Below are 17,081 nucleotides of genomic sequence, written 5' to 3' on the forward strand. Positions count from 1 at the left end.
CCGTCAGGTCTGGCATTTCACTCAAGCCGACTGGCAGAGTCTCGAAGCAGCCATCAAACTTCTGGACTGGTCTCCCATCTCTACTTTCTCCAACATCAACTCATCCTGGGAATTCTTTCAAAGAAACTTGCTCTCCTTCATGCAAAGATTTATCCCCTCTCGTCTTCAGTTGTCCTCCCCTTCCTCCCGCCCATGGTTCACTGAAGCTTGTGGCGAGGCAGTTGTTCTGAAAAACTTGCCTTTGCCTCATGGAAAGCAAACCCAATTGAGGGCAATCTCAGTTCCTTCCATAAAGCTCGGAACGAGTGTGTATCTACCCTCAGGAGATCCAGAAAACAACATCTTTCAAATCTCAAGTCTGAACTCTCAAATCTGTCTCCCTCCTCCAAGTCCTGAAGGCGTCTCGTTCGGTCTGTTTCTGTTGTATGTTCCCCGTCTGTTCCCTCCTTTACCTCAAATGGCCGCACTGCTGATAACGCACATAAAACGGCTGAATGCCTAAACTCTGTGTTTGTTTCCAAGTCTTGTGTCCAAAACCCATCACTTCCTCAACCCACCTCACCCAGTCGCACCCAACTGTTCCTGGACTCTGTGTCCGTTTCTTCTGACAAGGTGGAGAGCTTGCTGTCAAACCTTGACTCAGATTCTGCAACCGGTCCAGACGGCATCAGCCCACGTGTCCTAAAAACATGCTTCTCTGCTCTTGCTCACACTCTCTCTGTTCTATTCACCCTCTCATTTGCTCAAGGTCACCTGCAATCTGCTTGGAAATCAGCACACATCACTGCCCTGCATAAAAAAGGTGCAAAACAGGTCCCTGCAACGACAGACCAATCAGCCTTCTCCCAATCATCAGCAATGTTATGGAATCCATCATCACTTCAGATATTAAATCCTTCCTCTTCTCCAATGGCCTGATTGCCGATCATCAATTTGGATTCAGACCAGGTCACTTTACCATGGATATGCATCTGCTCTCCCAACAATGGATGGAGGTCCTCAATGCCAGACATGAAATTAGAGCCATATCCCGATATATGTTTGCGGGCCGGGTATCGGCTGCGAGCACGACCGCTCGGTTACACAGTAGGGTCGACTCTGCCGAACACCCGGAATTTAGATCGTACCTTTCGGAAAACTCCGAGGGTACGGGTCCCTTCCCGGACCGTGAATCATCAATAATTCCACCACGTGGTACAGCGTTATTTGTCAAACTTCAAAACACCTGGAGACCACGTGGCGAACTACCGAGTATTCACACCCTCGACGGAACTCGTACTGGACGAGCCGTATGCACGCTCGAACCGTGCATGACCTGAGTGAATGGTCCCCGAGCTTCCGTCGGTCCCAAATGCACACCACTACAGCAACAACGGCCTTTCTAATTCCCCAACACGCACCGTGTTAAACCAATAAAAGAAACACAAAAACGAGCTGATACATTTAACACATGGGGTATTTATTAACAGGAGGTGGGGAAGGAGGGAAGCACGTAAGGGCAAGGTGATCACGACTAATAAGAGATGCAAGGCAAATAATGTACACCGAAGGCACTTAACAATTTACTACTTAAAGACGGGCCCACCGACAGACACACACACACAGATACCCAGAAGGACATGGACCTGTCCACCTCGTGTGGTTTGGCTGACACGAGCGAACCAGGCCAGCGTCGAGATGCGGTCCGAAGAACCAGGCACCAGCGAGAGGCGATGACAGAACCAGGCACCAGCGAGAAGCGATGACAGAACCAGGCACCAGCGAGAGGCGATGATAGAACCAGGCACCAGCGAGAGGCGATGACAGAACCAGGCACCAGCGAGAGGCGATGATAGAACCAGGCACCAACGAGAGGCGATGATAGAACCAGGCACCAGCGAGAGGCGATGATAGAACCAGGCACCAGCGAGAGGCGATGATAGAACGAGGCACCAGCGAGAGGCGATGATAGAACCAGGCGCCAGCGAGAGGCGATGATAGAACCAGGCGCCAGCGAGCCCCAATCAGCCTCCAGAGTTCCGCTCAGCGCTCGTCCCGACACCCAAACTCTCCTCTATATCCCAAACTTTCGAGAAGGCAGGAGGTTTCTCTGCCACTTCTCCAAGTCTTTGAGTTGAACGTCGAAGCGAGGGCTGATAACTCCACACTTGTCCAACCTGCCTGTCAGATTGACCACAACCTTGCCTGCTCGATGGTCATCAACCACCTCAAACTGTTCGATATTCAGGCATCTCTGTTCGATATTCAGGCATCCTTGTTCGACTTGTGAGCGTCTCTGTTCGATATGCAGGTGTCTCTGTTCGGTATGCAGGAATCTCTGTTCGATATGCAGGTGTCTTTGTTCGATATGCAGGAGTCTATGTTCGATATGCAGGAATCTCTGTTCGATATGCAGGTGTCTCTGTTCAATATGCAGGAGTCTCCTCTTTCCTGCACTGCACACTCTCTTGCCATTATATTATTATATAATATTATAGTGCCATTATATTATAGTGCCATTATAGCATATCTGTTCGATATGCAGGAGTCTCTGTTCATTTTGCAGGAATCTCTGTTCGATATGCAGGAGTCTCTGTTCGATATGCAGGAGTCTCTGTTCGATATGCAGGAGTCTGTTCGATATGCAGGTGTCTCTGTTCGATATGCAGGAGTCTCTGTTCGATATGCAGGTGTCTTTGTTCAATATGCAGGAGTCTCTGTTCGATATGCAGGAGTCTCTATTCGATATACAGGTGTCTCTGTTCGATAGGCAGGTGTCTCTGTTCGATATGCAGGAGTCTCTGTTCGATATGCAGGTGTCTTTGTTCGATATGCAGGCATCTCTGTTCGATATGCAGGTGTCTCTGTTCGATATGCAGGTGTCTTTGTTCGATATGCAGGTGTCTTTGTTCGATATGCAGGAGTCTCCGTTCGATATGCACGGGTCTCTGTTCGATATGCAGGTGTCTCTGTTCAATATGCGGGTGTCTGTTCGATATGCAGGAGTCTCCATTCGATGTGCAGGTGTCTCTGTTCGATATGCGAGCGTCTCTGTTCGATATGCAGGAGTCTCCATTCGATATGCAGGCGTCTCTCTGTTCGATATGCAGGCGTCTTTGTTCGATATGCAGGTGTCTTTGTTCAATATGCAGGAGTCTCTGTTCGATATGCACGGGTCTCTGTTCGATATGCAGGTGTCTCTGTTCGATATGCAGGCATCTCTGTTCGATATGCAGGTGTCTTTGTTCGATATGCAGGAGTCTCTGTTCGATATGCAGGAGTCTCTCCTGCATATCTCTCCTGAGTCTATTCGATATACAGGTGTCTCTGTTCGATTCGATATACAGGTGTCTCTGTTCGATAGGCAGGTGTCTCTGTTCGATATGCAGGAGTCTCTGTTCGATATGCAGGTGTCTTTGTTCGATATGCAGGCATCTCTGTTCGATATGCAGGTGTCTCTGTTCGATATGCAGGCATCTCTGTTCGATATGCAGGTGTCTTTGTTCGATATGCAGGTGTCTTTGTTCGATATGCAGGAGTCTCTGTTCGATATGCACGGGTCTCTGTTCGATATGCAGGTGTCTCTGTTCAATATGCGGGTGTCTGTTCGATATGCAAGAGTCTCCATTCGATGTGCAGGTGTCTCTGTTCGATATGCGAGCGTCTCTGTTCGATATGCAGGACTCTCCATTCGTTGTGCAGGTGTCTCTGTTCGATATGCGAGCATGTCTGTTTGATATGCAGGAGTCTCCATTCGATATGCAGGCGTCTCTCTGTTCGATATGCAGGTGTCTTTGTTCGATAAGCAGGTGTCTTTGTTCGATATGCAGGAGTCTCTGTTCGATATGCACGGGTCTCTGTTCGATATGCAGGCATCTCAGTTCGATATGCAGGTGTCTCTGTTCGATATGCAGGCATCTCTGTTCGATATGCAGGTGTCTTTGTTCGATATGCAGGAGTCTCTGTTCGATATGCAGGAGTCTCTATTCGATATACAGGTGTCTCTGTTCGATATGCAGGTGTCTCTGTTCGATATGCAGGTGTCTCTGTTCGATATGCAGGAGTCTCTATTCGATATGCTAGAGTCTCTGTTCGATATGCAGGTGTCTTTGTTCGATATGCAGGCATCTCTGTTCGATATGCAGGTGTCTCTGTTCGATATGCAGGCATCTCTGTTCGATATGCAGGTGTCTTTGTTCTTTATCAGGTGTCTTTGTTCGATATGCAGGAGTCTCCATTCGATGTGCAGGTGTCTCTGTTCGATATGCGAGCGTCTCTGTTCGATATGCAGGACTCTCCATTCGTTGTGCAGGTGTCTCTGTTCGATATGCGAGCATGTCTGTTTGATATGCAGGAGTCTCCATTCGATATGTAGGCGTCTCTCTGTTCAATATGTGGGCGTCTCTGTTTGATATTCATAAATCTCGATTTCTTCGTGTTTCCCTTCCCTTTGCTGGAGTTTGACTTCCTGGTTTCTTTGTTCAGCTCAGAGTAAAACTTGATTGTGTTTTCGTTGGTTTCACTGTCTATGGTGATGTTGTTGACTGCTGAGCTTGTGGGAGTATCTGTTCAGCCTGAGGATGTCTCCTCTCAATTTGTTCGTGTTGTTCGCCGATCGGTTCAGTCCGTAGTACAAATTGCTGTTGTTTCAGAACATGTTGGATAACTGGGACTTAGTTTTGTTGAGATGTACTCGGGTTGCAGGGTAATCTTGGTCCAGTTCCTGCTGACTCCATCACCTATCCTCAAGGTCGAAGCATTTTAAAGAAGTGTCAGGTGAGTAAACAGTATGACGTCAAAAACAAACTTCTCATCTCAAAATTAACTGTTTTCAGTTTCCTCTTGTTAAAAAAGGTATTTGTATTGATTTGCACTTCCTCCACACCTCACCCACTCTCCCCCTCCACCAACCTCGTTTACTTTTTACATTCTTCCTCTTCTCCTTATTCTTTTCGTCCTCTTCCCCTTTTATGTCCAGATATACATATTTTTGACTTCCTGAGTCGATATTGGTGGTGGTTTCGGTGAGAGTGACTATTTCGGTGGTGAACTTGGAGAGGGTGATCCTTATACATCTGGTTGAGAGGGAAGAGAGCATTTGGGGTTTACACCCAATGAGACACCGCGTCCTGATTTAAAGGTGACTCGGCACTCGGATCCTTCCCTGAAGAACAAGACCCCACTGCAGTCCGAGCGCCTCCTTCGATGACTCCGTATTGTGTTTGCAGCATCAAGGTTTTGTGTAGGATTCCTTGTTCAATTTGCAGGCATTCTTGTTCAATATTCATGCGGATCTGTTCGATTCTCTCTTGTCTATGTTCGTCTCTCCATGGAGATTCATGGAAGCTCATGTCACCTCCGAATTCAGGTAGCTGGTATTTCAGAACAGGTAGTGAAAGTGGGGATGTGTTTGCCCGAGACGTACCTGCTCGAGGAGTACCTGGATTGACCCCGTATTCTGAACGCAACATTGAGGTTTTCTGTTTCATTGCCTGTTCAATTCGCCAGCGATTTTCAATGGAAGACTGTGATCTCTGTTCGGTTTCCTTCCATATCTGTTCCATTCTGCAGTGAGATTCCTGTTGTCTCTCTTCATGAGGGAGTTTGGACACCTGGTGTTCCAGCACAGATGGTGTAAGTGGGGATTTATTTTCCTGAGATGTACCTGGTGGAGGGGAACTTGGATTGACTTCATACACGGTTGGTAAGACGAAGGTTTTGTCTTGGATTGCCTGTTCAATTTGCAGATATTTCTGTTGGATCTGTGTTTGTCTGTTTTTGTCTTTCTGTAAATGTTCCTGATGTCTCACTTCATCTTGGAGTTTGCACAGTTGATCTTCGAGAACAGAAAGTTTAACTTTGCTTGTGTTTTGCTGAGACGGACCTGGGAGAGAAACACTTGGATTGACTCCATATGTTGTTTGCAAGAAGAAGGTTGCTTGTTTGATTGCTTGTTCAACTCCAAGGCATTTTTTTTCCAACTTCGTTTGTCTTCCTTTGTCTGCCTGAAAACCTTGCTGATGTTTTTCTTCACCTTGGAGTTTGCGCAGTTGATCTTGCAGATCAGAAAGATAAACTTGTCTTGTGTTTTGCTGAGACGTACCTGGTGGAGGAACACTTGGATTGACTCCATATTTTGTTTGCAAGATGAAGGTTGTTTGGTTGATTGATTGTTCAATTTTCAGGCATTGATGTTCGATCTGGGTTTGTCTTCTTTTATCTGCCTGTAAATCTTGCTGACGTTTCTCTTCATCTTGGAGTTTGCGCAGTTGATCTTGCAGAGCGGAGAGTTTAACTTGGTTTGTGTTTTGCTGAGACGGATTTGGTGGAGGAACACTTGGATTGACTCCATATTTTGTTTGCAATGTCAAGGTTACCTCTTGGATTGCATGGTCAAATTGAAGGAATAATTTTTCGTGATCCTGTTTGATCTTTTCTTTTCTCAGTTCGTGTTTCCGTCGACCTTCATGATATCTCCTTTCACCTTCGATTTTGGACAGCTGATGTCGCAAAGCAGTTATTGTAAGTGGGGATGTGTTTGCCTGAGACGTACCTGGTGGAGGAGTACTTGGATTGACTCCGTATTGTGTTCGCAACATTGAGGCTTGTTGTTGGATTGCCTGTTCAATTTGCCGGCGTTTTTCATCGATCCTCTGTCGTCTCTGTTCGGTTTTCTTGCCTTTCTCTTCCATTCTGTGTTGAGATTCCTGTTGTCTCTCTCACCTCGGAGTTGGGATTGCTGGTGATTCAGAGCAGGTCGTGTACCTGGCGATATATCTATCTGAGAGACACCTGGTAGAGAAAGAGTTGTTGCAAAGTCTGAGGCTTTTTGAGAGATTGCCTGTTCAACTTGCAGGTGTTTTTGTCCGGTTCCCTGATGTCTCTGTTCGATTTCTTTGTGTTTCTGTTCCCTTTGCTGGAGTTTTACTTCTTGGTGTCTTTGTTCGGATTGATCGTGTTTCCGTTCGATTTTCTGGCTGTGATGTTGAGCTTGTGAGAGTATCCGTTCAGCTTGTGGATGTTTCCCCTCAATTTGTTCGCATTGTTCGTGGTGTTATTGAGATGTGCTTGGGTTGCAGGGTAATCTTGGACCGATTCCTGCTGGCTCCTTCACCTTTCCTGAAGGACCAAGCAATAAAAGGAATCCAAGTGTCAGATGAGTAAAGAGAATAAAATCAAAAACAAATTTATCATCCTGATAAGAATTGTTTTCTGGTTCCTCTTGTTTAGAAAAGGTAGTAAGAGGGTCATAAAGGGATAAAAAGGAATTCTGCCAACCCACGGAAAACCACGTAAAACAGAAAGGAAGGGAAATGATAAATTAGACAAAAATATTTTGGGCAGGAAGATGAGTCACTCGCCAGACAACATAAACACTGCCTTGTCAAATACATTTATTACGTACACTGATGGTGAACATACACTACGAAATAACTATTATAAACTCAACCCATTTAACCCTTTCGCCAGATCCACACCACGATCAATAGTAATTGATGTTTGTTGTCTGTCTCTCAAGGTTGTGGATGAGTTTTTACAAAACTTGGTGGATGACTTGGTTTTGTGACAAGAACAAGTCGATTCGATTTGGGTTCAGGACCGAATTCAGATCCGGCCGATGAGTTGGATACAAAACGGAACCTGTTCAGTCTGGCGGAGGTATTGTCACGAATTTGGAAGCCTTTCGCACACAGACAGTCAGCGATCCCCATAGTTCAGTTATTTCGATAAGTATGGGTTTATATTTAGAATCCCTTCCTTGTGTCTCATGGGAATCTCGTGTGTGCACTGCGAGTTATTTTTGTCAGGTTTTTTTTTTTTTACAAAAAACAGCGGCACCGTTGCCTCGCTCCATGGCGCACGTGCTTCTGGCTGCGGTGGTGGGTGGGACCCCTCGCTCCAGAGCCGACTCCGCCCACGAGGGCAAGGGCGCGCCCTTCGTCCAATCAGGAGGCTCATCGCCTCAGCTCCGACTCCGCCCCAAAAAGGCAAGGTTTTCCCCCTGTCCAATCAGAGGGGAACAGACATCACCCGACGAAACCCTGTCCAATCTGGGGAAGGATTACGACAGAAGACTGATCACCCCACCCTGCGAGAGAGAGGACAGTGATCGGCATGTTCTGCTGGGCTGGCTGGGTCTGCCTCGCCTGGTGTCGTCTGATCCGTCTGGAAGCATTTTCGGCCTTGATGTCCTGTCTCCTCGTCGTCTCTCGCCTCGTCCGCGTTCATGCTTGCTGGCGTCCATCGCTCTATCCCTCGTCCCTGGTGCTGCATTGTGGCGGTGGGTTCGAGTCCCGCCGAGCCAGCTCGACCAGACCGCACGAGGCGGACAGGTGCAAGTGCAGACTCTTGCCCTCAGCTCGCCTTCCCTCTGAAGCTGAAGGACCAAATAAAGGCCGCGGCCACCATTTCTTTTGCGTGTGTGAGTGTGTGTCTGTGGGCCCAGTATATAAGTAACAATTGTTTAAGTGCCTTGAACATTACTTGCATTCCTTCTTTTTAGTCGGTTTAACTCTGCTCTTTTTGTGCTCCACTGCACCATTTTAAATATATCCCCCAATTGTTCAATGTATTAGCTCGTTGTTGTGCTTTCTATTATTGACCCAGCACGGTTCGTGCTTGAGAACCAGTAAGCTGATTGGGCTGTAAGTTGTCGTTTGGACCAACGGACTTTGGAAATTCCACTCGGTAACACTGGACCAAGGTCGCAAGAGCGACCCGGTTCAACAGAGTCCGTCGAGGGTGTGACTTCCCTGGTAATGGCCCGACGTGGCTACTGAGGGATATTGAAATTTGGCGATTAACCCGACACCACGCCGTCAGAGAATTGGCGAGCACGGTCCTTAAGTGACCCAGAACCTTCGGAGTTGTCCGAAGGTTACGACTTGCAATTCTGGGTGTTCGGTGGGAAACGGCTCTCCTGCTCCACGTGGCGGCCATTCATCGCCACCGACCCCGGCCCACAACAGTATAGGCTCTCCCGAGTGCCATTATAGCTTGTTTGTTGTTTTATTTTGTTCCACCATCCTACCGAAGGATACACACAATGAAATTAGATGCAGGTGGAGGCCATTCGGTCCATCATGCCTGTGCCACAGCAACAATTTACCAACACCGGATTCAAAGTGACGGTGGCGGTTCCTTTTCAGGATCTCTGCCGAGATCTCAAATATGTTTTCCGGTCGTTTTTCTCGTATTTTTACTGTCATTTTGTTAACTCTGTATTTACTGTGTGTTTCTAGTTCGGTCTTGTGTTAAATCTTGTGATAATTGATGAGTTTTAATTGTCTTTTCATCTCGTGTTTCCTTGAGGCCTTCCCTTCTCCCCGTTTGTGTCCGTGATCGTGTTTATTGTATTTTCTCCTTGTTAACATCAGTTTATATTTTCTCCCTTCTCCCTCCTGTCCCCTGAACTACACCCTCTGTTTCGTCGAACGAAAAACAAACAAACAAACAAAAACAATCTTTTCCCTCACATTACACCCGACGTCGCCACGTCACTTCCTGTACCGACTCTTCTTCCTCTTCCTTCTGCAGATCTTCCATCGACATTTGCCGACCCACATTCACCAGACACATTCACGATTTTTTCTTCATCCTTCCATAACCTCATCTGAAATTTTTTTTTGTTCTTTTAACCTCTCACGTGACACCTCCCGAAACCACGTGTTTCTCCACACCCTCTTCTTCTTCTTCATGTAACTTTCGAGGAACGGCCAACTTCCTTCTGTCTTTGCTGATCCAAATTCACCAAACACCGACACGATTTTTCATCAACCTTTCCCTTTCCTCTTCGTAATCCTTCTCAAAAATATATAAAATAAATCACCGTCTCTTAAACTATAACAACTTCCTCTTTCACCCACGTGGTTCTCGTTATTGTATCATCATTCACTACTCTTCTTCTTCTTCAAATGTTTTCAATTCGACCTTTCCTCCATCCCGTGTCCAACACGTCCCACTGTTATGTTCCTTTTCTCCATTCTCTTCATCACATCCCTCATGGAATGTCTTTAATCACATCTCTGACTTTAAAAGTTTTGAAATCCCAGTTTGTAATTCATGTTCGTGTTCAAACAATCGTCCTTTTTTAAAACAACTTTAGTGCTAATTCACTCCACCTCCTTAAATCTACCTCCTTCTATGCCCTCAGCTGTTATCCCCTCTCCTTACGTCTCCCATCTTGCCCTCATCCTCCCTCAGCTCTTAGCTCCTCCTCATTCTTCTGCCTCAGTATCAGCTCCTCCTCCGTTGTCCCAAACAGTGTGGTGTTCTAACATCTGTGGGCTCCATTCGAACCTCACAGATATCTCTCTCAATCAGTACACTCATCATCACGAACATGCTCCTTCCTTCGTCTCAGAACACCTCCCCCTCTTCCCAACCCCTCAAATCTTCCCCTCTCCTCCACCTCTCCCATCGCCGTCCTGCACCTTGGCCGTGCCTGCTCTCGTCTCCCCTCCCTCTCAATGCAACCTTCACACTCTTCCCCCTCCAAGCTTCCCCTTCCCAAAGTTGCCCCCCCCGAACATCCACAAAACTGCCTCTTCCCCCACCCTCTCTCTTCCATATCATCACTACACCTCCAATTTACAACTGCCCTCTGCCCCCTATCTTGTTGCTCCCCACTATACCACAACCCATCACCACTGAGCCCTTTCTCCTGATCCGTCTCTCTCCCCTGGCTCTTCTGTAATCCACCACACTCTTTCAATAACTCTCCTGACCTCCCCCCCCTCCTCCTTCGTCCTACCCTCCACTCAAAAGCTCCTCCCCTCCCTTTTCCTTCACAGTGTGGACCTCAAACATCCTGGGCCTTTCATCAAACCTGAGAGATATTTCCATGCAGGTTGTCACTGACAAACCAGACATAATCTGCTTCACACAAACTTTCCTCCTCCAAGACGTCTCTGACTCCCAAATATTTTCCCCTGGTTACTCCCTTCTCCAATATGACAGACGTGAGCCTCATCCTGGCGTGGAGTTGCTCTTCATCAAAGACTATTCCTCACTCACCATTCACTGCCCTCACTCCCCCACACCCCCAGGAATACCTCTGGCTACGGCTTCCCCTTCACTCCCACCTCATGTTTATATGTGTGTTGTGCCGTCCACCAAACAGTGATGACTCCATTTGCCCCTCACTATCCGAAAACATGGACCAACTTCCATCCTTTCATCCAAACTCTCTCCTCACATGTGGTGACTTCAATTGTCATCATGTCAGTTGGCTTGTTGTAGGGACCTCTCTCACCTGTCATGGCACTTCAGCAAAAGACTTCTGCAACTCATTGGGACTGACTCAATCAGTCCACTTCCCGACCCGGATCTCAACCAATGGTACTCCATCTCTTCCGGATCTGATTTTGACAAATTTCCCTGACAATATCTGCTGTTCTTCCTCCGCTCCAATCGGTTCTTGTGACCACGTCCTTGTCAAAGTTGACATCTCTCAGGCTGTTATCAGAGAACCACCTCAGTGCCATCGAGTCTGGCATTTCACTCAAGCTGACTGGCAGGGTCTCCAAGCAGCCATCAAACTTCGAGACAGGTCTCCCATATCTACTTCCTCCAACATCAACCCATCCAGGGAATTCTTTCAAAGAAACTTGCTCTCTCTAATGCACAGACTTATGACATCCCGTATTCAATTGTCCCCTTCCTCCCGCCCTTGGTTCACTGAAGCTTGTGGCGAGGCAGTTGTCCTGAAACAACTTACCTTCACCTCATGGAAAGCAAACCCAACTGAGGGTCATCTCAGTTCCTTCCATAAAGCTCAGAACAAGTGTGTATCTACCCTCAGGAGAACCAGAAACCATAATCTTTCCAATCTCAAGTATGAACTTTCAAACCTCTCTCCCTCCTCCAAATCCTCGTGGCGTCTCGTCAAATCTGTTTCTGGTGTATGTTCCCCCTCCATCCCCTCCCTTACCACAAATGGCCGCACTGCTGATACCACATGTGAAAAGTCTGAATGCCTCATATCTGTGTTTGCTTCCTTTCTTGTGTCCGAAAAGGCTGGAGTTCCTTTCATGTGTCCCAACCCATCGCTTCCCGCACACACCTGACCCAGTCACACCCAGGTATCCCTGGACTCTGTGTCCTTTTCTCCTGACAAGGTGGAGATTTGCTGACAAACCTCGACTCAGATTCTGCAACCGGTCCAGATGGCATCAGCCCACGTGTTCTAAAAACCTGCTCATCCCTTCTTGTTCACCCTCTCATTTGCCAAAGGTCACCTGTAATCTGCTTGGAAATCAGCCCTGCATAATGCATTATGCAGCTCAGAGTAAGGCTTTTATGCTCTGCATAAAAAGGTGCAAAAACAGATCCCTGCAACGACAGATCAATCAGCCTTCTGCCAATCATCAACAAAGTTATGGAATCCATAATTGCTTCAGACATTAAATCCTTCCTCTTCTCCAATGGCTTGATTTCCGATCATCAATGTGGTTTCAGACCAGCTCACTCCACCCTGGATATGATGGTTCTGCACTCACAACAATGGATGGAGGTCCTCAATGCCAGACATGAAATCAGAGCCATTTCCAGACAATTTGTGTGCTTTTGATACGGTCTGGCAAAATGCCCTGCTCACGAAACTCCCTTTCTATGGTATCCAAGGCCATCTCCGCTCATTGCTTGTACACTTCCTCTCCTGTTGCAGTCAACGTGTGGCCCAAAATGGAGTTCTCTCATCCCCTCTTCCTGTCCAGGCTGGAGTTCCTCAAGGTGGAGCATTCTGGGCCCTGTTCTTTTTCTGGTTTTCATCAATGATCTCTCCGATTCTCTGGAAAATACTCTTCATCTCTTCACTGATGACTCCGCCCTCCACCGTACCATCTGTCACCCTAAGATCGGCAAGCAGCAGCTTCTTCACTCTCTGTAGATCTGGATAAAACCAGAAAATGGTCCAACATGTGGAGCATGTCTTTCAATCCTGACTAATCTCACACTCCCACGATGTCTCTCCGAAAGGACCACCTTGAAACCCCCCACCCCCATCTACTTTCTCAACAATCTTCTTCAAGAAGTCCTTTCATTCAAGCTTCTGGGACTCACTGTCTGCCATGATCTTTCCTGGGAAAGCCACATTTTCAAGCTGGCCTCCAAAGCCAGTCGCCAACTGGGCATGTTCCATCATGCAAACTCCTTCCTTGGCACACCTGAGCTCCTGACCATTTACAAAGACCACACTCTGTACAGAGTGCTGCCATAGCAGTCTCCTGGGCTATTGGGAACATTCCTGGAGGGGTAACAACTCTGACACAGGGAACTGAAATGGCTCAATCATCCGAGAAAGCTGGAACTCATTTTACCTCTTCAGAAGGATGACAGGCCCACCTGGTCTTAATTCAATGGCCAAGTGGGATTTGAACTCAGGACCCTATACTAGGATGCCAAACCCACCACCTTCACCATGAAGCCAACACCAAGCATCCAAAAACAATACGTAGCACGATATTTCAGAAAGTTGTGGACGGATTCAGACAAGAAAAGCGAGGTGTATGAGTTGAGGAGATGAAAAGAAAACGCTGAACCGATTCGATTTTGGTTCAGGTCATTTGGCTGAGAAGTACCTGATGGTGGAGGAGCAGTTTGATTGACCCTGCATGTTGTACACAAATCGAAAGCTTGCTGATGGATCTCCGGTCAAAATCGCAGGAGTCTCTGTTCGATATGCAGGAGTCTCTGTTCGATATGCAGGCATCTCTGTTCGATATTCATACATCTCGATTTCCTGGTGTTTCCCTTCCCTTTGCTGGAGTTTGACTTCCTGGTTTCTTTGTTCAGCTCAGAGTAAAACTTGATTGTGTTTTCGTTGGTTTCACTGTCAATGGTGGTGATGTTATTGTTGACTGTTGAGGTTGCGGGAGTATCTGTTCAGCCTGAGGATGTCTCCTCTCAATTTCTTCGTGTTGTTCACCGATCGGTTCAGTCCGTAGTACAAATTACTGGTGTTTCAGGACATGTTGGATAACTGGGACTTGGTTTTCTTGAGATGCACTTCGGTTGTGGGGTAATCTTGGTCCGATTCCTGCTGACTCCATCGCCTCTCCTGAAGATCGAAGCATATAAAATAATTGACAGGTGAGTAAACAGGATAACATCAAAAACAAACTTCTCATCTTGATAAGAACTGTTTTCTGTTTCCTCTTGTTAAAAAAGGTATTTGTATTGATTCGCGCTTCCTCCACATATCACCCACTCTCCCCCTCCACCAACCTCGTTTCCTTTTTAGATTCTTCCTCTTCTCCTTATTCTATTCGACCTCTTCCCCTATTAATATTATTTATGAGTTCCTGCGAAGACATTGGTGGTGGTTTCGGTGAGGGTGATTCTTTCGGTGGTGAACGTGGAAAGGGTGATCCTTTTACATCTGGTTGGGAGGGAAGAGAGCATTTGGGGTTTACACCCAATGAGACACCGCGTCCTGATTTAAAGGTGACTCAGCACTCGGATCCTCCCTTGAAGAACAAGACCTCACTGTAGTCTCAGCGCCTCCTTCGATGACTTCATATTTTGTTTTCACGAAGATGTTGTGTTGGATTCCTTGTTCAATTTGCAGGCATTTATGTTCCATCTGCTTGGATGTCTGATCGATTTTCTGTTGTCTCTGTTCGTCTCTCCGTAGAGATTCATGAAAGCTCATTTCACCTCCGAATTCAGGAAGCTGGTGTTTCAGAACAGGTAGTGAAAGTGGGGATGTGTTTGCCAGAGACGGACCTGGTAGAGGAGGACTTGGATTGACCCCGTATTTTGTGTGCAACATTGAAGTTTTCTGTTTCATTGCCTGTTCAATTCGCCGGCGTTTTTCATGGAAGGACTGTGATCTCTGTTCAATTTCCTGACATGTCAGTTCCATTCTGCATTGAGATTCCTGTTGTCTCTCTTCATGAGGGAGTTTGGACACCTGGTGTTCCAGCACAGATGGTGTAAGTGGGGATTTATTCACCTGTGACGTACCTGGTGGAGGGGTACTTGGATTGACTTCATACACGGTTGGCAAGATGAAAGTTTTGTCTTGGATTGCTTGTTCAATTTGCAGACATTTCTGTTCGATCCGCGTTTGTCTGTTTTTGTCTTTCTGTAAATCTTGCTGACGTCTCAATTCATCTTGGAGTTTGCACAGTTCATCTTGTAGAACAGAAAGTTTAACTTCGCTTGTGTTTTGTTGAGACGGACCTGGAAGAGAAATACTTGGATTGACTCCGTATGTTGTTTGCAAGATGAAGGTTGCTTGTTTGATGGCATGTTCAACTCCAAGATATTTCTGTTCGATCTCCATTTGTCTGTTTTTGTCTGCCTGTAAATCTTCCTGACGTCTCACTTCATCTTGGAGTTTGCACAGTTGATCTTCAAGAACAGAAAGTTTCACTTCGCTTTTGTTTTGCTGAGACGGACCTGGTTGAGAAATACTTGGATTGACTCCGAATTTTGTTTGCAAGATGAAGGTTGCTTGTTTGATTGCTTGTTCAACTCCAAGATATTTCTGTTCGATCTCCATTTGTCTGTTTTTGTTTGCCTGAAAATGTTGCTGACGTCTCACTTCATCTTGGAGTTTGCACAGTTGATCCTCCAAAACAGAAAGTTTGACATCGCTTGTGTTTTGCTGAGACGGACCTGGAAGAGAAACACTTGGATTGACTCCATATGTTGTTTGCAAGAAGAAGGTTGTTTGTTTGATTGCTTGTTTAACTCCAAGACATTTCTGTTCGATCTGCATTTGTCTGTTTTTGTCTGCCTGTAAATCTTGCTGACGTCTCACTTCATCTTGAAGTTTGCACAGTTGATCATTAAGAACAGAAAGTTTAATATCGCTTGTGTTTTGCTGAGACGGACCTGGCAAAGAAATACTTGGATTGACTCCGTATATTGTTTGCAAGATGAAGGTTGCATGTTTGATTGCTTGTTCAACTCCAACACATTTCTGTTCGATCTGTGTTTGTCTGTTTTTGTCTTCCTGTAAATCTTCCTGACGTCTCACTTCATCTTGGAGTTTGCACAGTTGATCTTCGAGAACAGAAAGTTTAACTTCGCTTGTGTTTTGCTGAGACGGACCTGGTAAGGAAATACTTGGATTGACTCCATATGTTGTTTGCAAGAAGAAGGTTGTTTGTTTGATTGCTTGTTTAACTCCAAGGCTTTTTTTTTCGATCGCCATTTGTCTTCTTTTGTCTGCCTGTAAATGTTGCTGTCGTTTCTCTTCATCTTGGAGTTTGCGCAATTGATCTTGCAGAGCAGAAAGATTAACTTGGCTTTTGTTTTGCTGAGACGGACTTGGAAGAGGAACACTTGGATTGACTCCATATTTTGTTTGCAAGGTGAAGGTTACCTCTTGGATTGCTTGTTCAAATTGAAGGAATATTTTTTCATGATCCTGTTTGATTTTCTCTTTTCTCAGTTCGTCTCTCTGGAGAAGTTCATGATGTCTCTTTTCACCTTCGAGGTTGGACAGTTGTTGTTTCAAAGCAGATATTGTAAGTGGGGATGTGTTTGCCTGAGATGTACCTGGTGGAGGAGTACTTGGATTGACTCCGTATTGTGTTCGCAACATTGAGGCTTTTGTTGGATTACCTGTTCAATTTGCAGGCGTTTTTCATCGGACCTCTGTCGTCTCTGTTCGGTTTTCTTGCTTACCTCTTCCATTCTGTGTTGAGATTCCTGTTGTCTCTCTTGCCCTCGGAGTTGGGATTGCTGGTCATTCAGAGCAGGTAGAGTACCTAGTGATATATTTGGCTGAGAGGCACCTGGTGGAGAAAGAGTTGTTGCAAAGTCTGAGGCTTTTTGAGAGATTGCCTGTTCAACTTGCAGGTGTTTTTGTCCGGTTCCCTGATGTCTCTGTTCGATATCTTTGTGTTTCTGTTCCCTTTGCTGGAGTTTGACCTCCTGGTTTCTTTGTTCGGATTGATCATGTTTCCGTTCGATTTTCTGGCTGTGATGTTGAGGTTGTGAGAGTATCCGTTCAGCTTGTAGATGTTTCCCCTCAATTTGTTCACGTTGTTCGTGGTTTTGTTGAGATGTACTCGGGTTGTAGGGTAATCTTGGACCGATTCCTGCTGGCTCCATCACCTACCCTGAAGGACCAAGCAATAAAAGGA

The 17,081-nt window shown here is 46.2% G+C and overlaps 2 protein-coding genes across 5 annotated transcripts in view; both read right to left on the reverse strand.

Moving 5' to 3' along the window:
- LOC147006664 (uncharacterized) overlaps positions 1-17,081 on the reverse strand; it is a 99,514-nt gene that overhangs the window by 65,726 nt on the left and 16,707 nt on the right. The gene's annotated exons all lie outside the window — the stretch shown is intronic.
- Positions 1,439-17,081, reverse strand: part of LOC147006665 (uncharacterized) — a 32,353-nt gene continuing 16,710 nt past the window's right edge. The window contains exons 3-4 of one of the 2 annotated variants that reach the window (XM_085868235.1): positions 13,560-17,057; positions 1,439-7,098 (exon numbers count right to left, since the gene is read on the reverse strand). In XM_085868235.1, the coding sequence (XP_085724361.1) occupies positions 14,390-16,537 (2,148 nt within the window). In that variant the 5' untranslated portion in view covers positions 16,538-17,057 and the 3' untranslated portion in view covers positions 1,439-7,098; positions 13,560-14,389. Of the gene's footprint in view, positions 7,099-9,455; positions 10,369-13,559; positions 17,058-17,081 lie in introns of those variants that run through there. The other variant, XM_085868236.1, reaches the window with a different exon arrangement.

This window comes from Eptatretus burgeri, unplaced genomic scaffold, assembly GCF_056783735.1.
Source record: "Eptatretus burgeri isolate ZD-2024b unplaced genomic scaffold, Ebu_testis_v1 Ebu_testis_scaffold_3157, whole genome shotgun sequence".
Classification (NCBI taxonomy): Eukaryota; Metazoa; Chordata; class Myxini; order Myxiniformes; family Myxinidae; genus Eptatretus; species Eptatretus burgeri.